At 49.0% G+C, this 8,138-nt stretch overlaps 1 protein-coding gene across 1 annotated transcript in view; it reads right to left on the bottom strand.

Annotated features, from left to right (window-relative positions):
• SLCO2A1 (solute carrier organic anion transporter family member 2A1) overlaps window positions 1-7,935 on the bottom strand; it is a 43,057-nt gene extending 35,122 nt beyond the window's left edge. The window contains exon 1 of the mRNA XM_009666865.2: window positions 7,272-7,935. Within this exon, the coding sequence (XP_009665160.1) occupies window positions 7,272-7,370 (99 nt within the window). The 5' untranslated portion in view covers window positions 7,371-7,935. The remainder of the gene's footprint in view (window positions 1-7,271) is intronic.
• Window positions 7,936-8,138: the final 203 nt, after the last annotated feature.

Genomic DNA, 8,138 nt, shown 5'->3' on the forward strand with positions numbered 1-8,138 from the left:
TTTTATAATCAAAATCAGATCCAAATGCCCCTTGCTGTGTTCACACCAGCTTCAGAGTCATCAAAACTCATCCTGTGCTTTCTATGTCCACACTATTACATCATGAATGCTGGAAGACTTCAGACCCAATGGGTATTTCTTCCAGTGCCGACCCACTTGTCCCTCATTCTAAGGGCCCTGCCCGCTTTGTTGCTACAGATCCTCATCCAGCTCGCCATCACTCCTTGCCTTTCCCAGGCAGGTACTGGATGTATCCTTTGATCTTCTTGTTTAAGCCGATGGCCCTAATCCAGAGACTGCCTCCTTGTAATGCTTCCCTCTCCTAGACTAACGCTGTACTCTCTTTGGACCAAATGTCAATGACTCTCTGGATTTCCTGTGCTCTCTAACATTTCAACAGCTAAATAAAGGCAGTACAAGTGCTCTTTTTCAACAGGATGTGAGACTCCATGCTTCTGAAACACACTCCTCTCAGCAAATCTCTTTAGTCCTTTTAAGGCAAAGGACAAAACTAGCCTTGGTGATGCTGGGGCCTTAGACTCCAAGGCAAGGCTCCCATTTCTCCCACAGAAGACATCCTGCCGCACACTGCCTTCCCAGAGAGGAGAGGACAAGCACACAGAAGATGCTGACTATGTTGTGCACTGCAGAACTGGCTGCAGTCCAGATACTACAAATCTCAGAGAGCTTAACGGCTTGCAGAGCATGCAGTGAGGTGCGAGACCCTCCCTGGACTTCAGTGTCTGGCTCTCCATCTTCCTTTGCAATTCCAGCCAAGGCACTATGCTGCACTGGGACAAGCAGGCATCCCTCCACGGAGACAGGAATGCAAAGGAGAAGAGGGGGGGTCTGGCTTCCAGTAGTGGTGCTGCTTTTGGTGCAAGAAAGTGCTGATCATGAACAAGGATGGTGGGACGTGGCGCAAACTGTGCAGCCTCATGCAGGACCGGTTATTTGCAGGTGGGCTTCAATGAGCAGTTCTTATTTCAGAGGGCCAGCCATTCTTGCAGAATAAATGCTGCAAGGCTGTGTGGAGGAGACCGAGAGGAGCTGCTCTCTGGACCATGCAAGTCCTTCCCCTGGAAATTGCTCAGGCCAGCAAGCAAAGGGCAGCCCTGCTCCCACTCTCCTCTCCCAGCCAGTGCTCCGCTCCATGCTGTAGCAACACCTGAAGACCTCAGATGTTTTAAACCCTTAGCGCACATCTGAGAGCCCACAGTCTCCTCCTGATCTTCCTATCCCCTCTCCTCTACCCTCCAATATTGCCCCCCTCCTTGCCCCTTATCTAGCGGTTTTATGCTGAGGCTGCACTGCCAGATGTATGGTTAATGACCTGGGTTTTCACAGTGTACCTTGAACCAAAGATCTGAAGCTTTTCTTGCAAATAATATGCCCTCTATGATACCATCATTCCTTCTTCGTTACCTTTCCTAGCTTGAACACCCTCACTCCTATGGACTCATAACCATTTTGGTGCAAATCTGGAGGCTGAATGTGCCTTTTCCTTACGCATCTTGTATACATCCAGATATGATGGATGTATGCATATCTGTATACATCCAGATATGTGTGAGGATATGCTTCCTGCCATCACCCTGGCAGCAACCCAGCTGTTTTGTTTCAGTCTCCTCCTCAGTCCCTTCAGCTACCTGTGTTTGGCTTTGCTGGTTCTCCACGAGATGCCACATGCACAACAGTACTGAATCCCTTTGTGCAGGTCAGAAAAGTGTCACTTCAGCAGTGCCCTGTTGAGGCAGCTTGCTGGCTTGAGCTTCTTTATAGCATCCACTTTAACTCTGCCCCCGGCTTTTAAGTCTCCCCCTGGAACTTACTCCAGCTGACATACTTGGCATTTTTGCCCTCTCTCCTATTCTCCAGCCTCCTTTTGCACATCAGATGATCTCACTGGGCTGGAGTAACAGGGTAAAGGCCTCCTCCTGCCTGCTCTCCCCACCATTTCGCTCTGCTCTCCTGCACTCTTGAGCTAGCCAGCTTCCAGCTGAAGACAGTCCAGCTAAGCTAAGTAACACGACGTTTATAAAGCTCCCTTTCTTCTCATGTTACTGGGGAGACAGAACAAGCCATTAGCTATCAATTAAAATAACACAAAACCATGAAAGAGGCAATAAATAGAAAGAAGCCAGAACATTTGACATGGGACTAAGGCATTGGAAATAGAGAATGCCTCTGAAATAATCTTTTTTCATTGGCTGTCTGGAAGGACAAGATGGGCATGAACATGATAATGGGAGATAGTGACTAGGCCTCTCTACTGGGAGGCACAGATGAGGCACTTGGCCATGCCTGGATATCAAAAGGACTAGCCACTCATTTTTCTTTCACTTTTCAAATATGTTTTGTTTCTTTAGACCAGGAACACTTGGTGCATTACATTAACACTGGAAGTTAGCGTCCACCTGAAGGCTGGCCATAACCGGTATGTGCTGAACAGCACAACTGTAACCCCCCAGATCCCAGTGCGGGTCAGCAGAAGCCTGGAAGCTCGAGTGAACTTAAAAGTATGAGCCTGTCCTGACACACTGCCCACCTCTGCCACTGCTATGGAGTTACCAAGACGCTGCAGGCTTCTCATGGGATAGTGTTCAGCATCAACTTCCCAGACCTCTGTTATTGGCTGAATGCGTTTCTGCACTCTGCTTCCTCTCTCCACAGTGATTAGCAGCAAGTGGGCAACTCCTAGAATGATTCAGACAGCCCTAACACATCTGAGAGTGCGCTCAAAAAATAAGCACAACATCCAGGTTTATTCAAGGTATGAGATATGGTGCAGATGGGAAACATGCCATAGGTTGAGCTAGGTAGAGCTGATCTTCTGACTCCCTCAAATAACAATTAGATAGCATTTTAGTGCTATTCAGTTTAATTGCAATATGGTAGCTACAGTCATTAATATCCACATGTGACATGGAGTAACTTCTACAGCAGCAACACGGAACTGTCACCAAACACTTTACTACAGAGTACAGAGATCAGCCTCTCTGTGTCAGAGCATTGGTATGAGCCAGAAGTAATCTGGCAGCAGTTACATCTAAAGCACCATTTCTTCCTAGAGCACTTGTTTTCACATTGGTCCTTCCACATCCTTAGCTGTACTTCCAGATCCAGCCATTGCAAGGGTTATCAGCCCTATCCTGCTCTTGCCATAATTTGGATCCTAATGTGGGGGGAGCAGTAGCAAATTTTTGCCCCGCAAAAGACACTTTGAAAATGATGCTGGCATGTGAGCACTGCCTCATAGGATAATTCTGAGCTTCGTTCTTAGGACTTGGAGCATGCTACAACTTTGGGATTTCGCTGTGTTGGAAATACTGTCCCAGTCAGGAATAGCCTTTGCTTGTGTGAGGACACTATGTCTAATGTAATTCAAGTTCCTATATAGTAACTGTCTCTGTGTGGGCAGATGCCAGTAGTTCCCCACAGAATTAGGTGCTGGATGAAAACGTTATATAATACGTTGTCTGTAGCACCAAGCTACAGTCATCCTCTCCTGACACTTTAACATTATTAGTGCCCTCTGTTTAGTATACATTGGCTTTTAAAAGAAAGAACCCCTCTCTGTTGGATGGATGACCTGATTCCTCAGCGTCCCAGATGATATAGATCATCAATCTGATGCTAATAAGAGCATGTTTTGATAGAACCTGATATAGTTCCTTAACGTGTTTGTGCAGCGCCAGCACTGGAGTGAGCTAAACTGAGGGTTGTTCCCAGTGATACTGACAGTCCACCCTGGGCAATCCTTCCACCTGCTCTGGCTGGGTAAATGTGCTCAGGCAGGTAGAGAAGAGGCAGCTGGTGGCTCCTCGTCCCTCTGGAGCATGTGGCACTTGGCCATCACTGCATCAGTGGTGCCAGGCAAAGCTATTGCCGGAGGTCAGCTCAGGACACTGGTTCCTCAGTACATGGAGGAACCAGTTTTTATTCCTACCCTGTCTACAGGTGCTAAATCTGCTGCCCTCCCCTGCTTTTGTCCTCTCCCACCAGCTGGGCCAATTTGACTGTGGTCACACACAAACCTGCAGAGATGAAATGATGCATCTAAAACAAAAGTGCTCCTTTTAACTTGCTTGTTTTCCACACCTGACAGCACATAGCCACAGAACAGCTGTATTCACACCACCTGGGGCAGGAGCAAAGAGAAGCAGGAGGTGGGAGCCTCCTCACCCCACTCCCCACTCACGGCGACACATTCTGGAAGTGTCCCTGAGCACTGTTGTAACATCCTTTAGCAGGCTAATGGTTGCTGCAACATTTCTCACCTAAAACACCCCTTAGGAGCCTCCCAAACAATGTCAGCTGTGCGTGCCTCGCTCCCCATGACCACTCTGGGCTGTCAAGAATTGCTCAGCTGATGCATGAGATATGCAAACATAAAAACAAGTGCAGGAGAGGAGACGGCAAACTCATACCTTCCCTGCCAGACCCTGCTGCTTTGGTCCCAGCTCTTCTCACTTCCCTGGAGCTTCATCTGAAGGGATGAAAAAAGCCTGTTGCCTACAATCAGTTCAGTTTGTGAAGGTCCAGGGTCTTTTCTCACTTTGAAAATAAGGCCCAAGATCTCTAGCTGGCACTAGACACTAGGACTTTTAAACTAGAACTTATGGGCTCAGCATGACCTGACCACGCAGGCAGCAGACAGTTGGACAGGTACCTTAAGGCATCAGCCAGAGCTCCTGCATCTTCTTGGTGTTGTCTGTAATGTGGCAAGGCAGAGGTAGGTGGGAGGTGATGCCCAGGACTCCTTGCAGCTCAGTCCTCACCTGGGGTGGCCAATAGCTTTTGGGAGCCTGGATGCAAAGTGACACTCCTATGTCATCCACAATCAGCCAGATGTCACAGAAAACTAGGAGGTCCTGGACACAGCCATTGACCAAATGATGTCTGCATCCTTAGGCCTGTGAGGTGCTGAATGTATAGCCTGAATACTATGTCAATGTGGATGACTAGAGGAGGCCAAAAAGGGTTAACATCCATTTCTAATTTAAAGTTTTACAACTTTAAAAAGGCATTGAGGTCAACAATGTTCTTATAATCCCAGGATATTTTTGCTTGCTCCTCTCTAAGTGCACAGCTAAAAGTTGCTGTATGTAATTCCAGGAAAGAATATTTGCTGTGAAGGAGATTATGTTTTCAGATAACCCCACTCACCTTGATCCATGGTCACTCCAGAAGCAGTGCAAAGGAGGTTGGTGCCGTCTCCACCAGCAGCAGGAGTCAGGTCTTAGAACCCACCCACCTCCCAAAAGTATGTTAGAGTAGCCCAGAGGCAACTCTTGATTACCCAAGGTGCCAAGATCTCAAGTTTTTCCTCCTAGAGTTTGCAGCTGAAAAGGGTCATCACAATACCTGCTAGGACAACTCAACCCAGGCAATGGAGCAATGCAGGGGCATAGATTTGGAAGTGCCCATCTGAGCCATCAAACCTGAGCCATCAGCACCAGCTATGAAATCAGTCCCGGGAGTCCCCAGATTTTCACTTGCTGGCCCCAGTGAACCTACAGCACTGCTGCTCACTGCACTTCACTTTGCACTGCTTGAGGAGCCCTCAGCTCAAGGCTTGCATGGTCAGAGTAGCACCAAGACCTCTTTCATCACGCAGACGAAAGAGCAGAGCTACCACCCTCCCCAGACTGCTTGGGAGTGACACCTAGGTGACAGAGCAGAACTGTGCCCCGCAATTCAGTGAAAGTTTTGCTCCTTGGAGACCAACATGTAACCACCGTGGCCTGAGGAGGTAAGTGCTCTCCTTCACGCAGGGCAAGGAAAGAATGTTTGCAAATAAAATCTGCCTTTCAGGAAAGAAAATCCATCCCAGAGCATGATGCCATGCTCATGGCAGCACGCTTATCACCCGCGATTCTCTAGCACCTTCTCAGTTTATGGTGAAAGTACTGACAAATCCTTCCTTGCAGTGCTGCTATCAATCCACAAACACACGCTAGTATTATATAAAACTAGTGGGAAATCACACCCAAGCCTGTGGCATGACCTGCAGTGCCAGCTTAAGGGAAGGCAGGTAGGACCTGCCGGCTGCTCCTCTGCCTGCCTCCTGTGCGGGCTATCACCCGGGACACACACGGCATCTCATGGGGCAGTGACCGCAGGGTCCTGCTCCACTCATGGTGCACTCTCACCCTTAACACCTCCAAAGGACCCACCAGTGCAATGGCCTCTCTTGGGCACCCTGAGCAGCTCTACACCTCCAGTAGCAACCAGTGCACTGGCTTCCCTTAGCACTGAGTGCACAGACAAGTGCTGCAGGTAGTTGTTGCTCCCCAAAAGCGCTAGTTTACAGTTAGCATGAGGAGATGCTGCCAAGCGAAGCACAAAAATTTCCCCAGGAAAATTCTGATGAGCTGGATGAACACAGCCTGACTTTCAGGGGATGGAAAGCAGCTCATGCAATATTTATGCCTGTCCAGAAATAGACCAAACAGTACTGCAAGGCAAAAAAAGAGGTGTGTGTGGGAGGGTTTAAAAGCCTGATAGTTAGCATGATTTAAAATGCTAGAAGTGGACAGGATGGCTGGTGTTTTATCATGCAGGCAGTGAGCTCAGAGACCGATTGAAGCTCCAGCTAGGGACCAGCTTTAAAATGCCAGCTCTGGCCTTGTTAAGCAGGCGCAGGTGAATAACTTGGCAGTGACTGTAAGAAATCCAGCCTTCACTGGCTGAGAAACATCTCAGACTTCAGTATTGACAGTCTCAAAAATACCCTTCTCCTTGCTGAGATTTTTAAAGCAAATCGATATTATTTTAAGGCAGTGTTTTCTTTTCACACCAGGATGTGGTTAATCATTCCCTAAGCAACAGCACAGTATGTACTGGACGCCGTGGGCAAGCTCCACAGCTAGCGTAGAGCTGCGTAGCTGTTAGAGTTGAGGAGCTAGTTGTGTGTGCTTGTGCCTCTTCCAAGAGGCACAGCACACGCGCATGCACGCGCACACACACACACACGCACAGAGCGCAGAGAGTGTGCTCCACCATGGATAGTACCACGCCAAAACCAGCCGAGCCCCCAGTGCCCTGTCATGCTCTAGTGTGAGCCAGCCAGACAGTTGTGTTTTTCAGGACTTTGTGCTGCCTGAGGATTTGAGTTTCAAATTCTTCATCTTAGCAAACACCCTTAGTGGTTCTTAATCGGGATATGTAAACTCAAGTGCTGGGGTAAGCGTCTCTCACTGTGCAAACATGCTCCTCCCTCCCAAGCTGGGAAAGCAGTACATCTCCATGGCAGTGCCGCTCCTTACCTTGATATTGCAGAAGATGTTTCGATAACACGTGCCAGAGCTTTTGGGGCCACTGCCATTGACTGGGGACTTGCTGGCTTCGGGCTGAACTCCCATCATGTGAAGGTAACGGCTGCAGGAGGCAAGGACACGGGTAGTTAGCTTCCAGTGGGTCCGAAGCGCCCGGAGGATCTGGGTTGCTTGCAGGCTCCCGAGAAAGTAAGCGCTCTGTAAAGCCTTCCCTCTCTTTCCTTTCCCTCCGCTAGGATCTTGCACAGTCAGAAGTGAAAACTGTCCAAGTCTGCGAGTGAGGGAGCGTGAGCGCAAAGTTTTTATAAGTCTGGTCTCTGGAGTGATGATGAAACTGTGTTTCTCCTCCCTCTTTTCCTTTGTGTGTAGAGGGAACTTTAAAGCCACAGGAAATGTAAGTGAGCTTGCACCAAGCCTCCGAGCAGGTGTGAGTAAGGAGCCATCAAACCTCTTCCATTCCTGGGACGTTTTGCCATTTTCTGCCTTCTCCACTGCCTCCCAGCCCTGCGGAGATGGGGGACACAGCAGCAGCTGCGCCTGCCGTGAGAGCACCTGCTCACCCGCCTGAGAGAGAGAGAGAGAAAGAGAGGCTTATAGCCCACGACATGCCGCTTGCCCTCCGCCGCAGCTCCCGTCCTCAGGAAGACTTTATCTTGGGACTCCAGGAAGCCTGCGCGGGATGTTGCTGCTGCCAGGTGAATTAACACCGCCAGCATTGACTTAGTGCAGGGACGAAGCGGCAAGACAAAGTCTTCTCGCAGAGAAAGCAATCCGGTTTTTAATTCAGGTCTCCCCGAAGGGGAAAGGTGAATGGGAGGCATGTTTAAGCAAACTCAGATTTTATTTAGAGACTGTGAG

Source organism: Struthio camelus, chromosome 9 (genome assembly GCF_040807025.1).
Source record: "Struthio camelus isolate bStrCam1 chromosome 9, bStrCam1.hap1, whole genome shotgun sequence".
Lineage (NCBI taxonomy): Eukaryota > Metazoa > Chordata > Aves > Struthioniformes > Struthionidae > Struthio > Struthio camelus.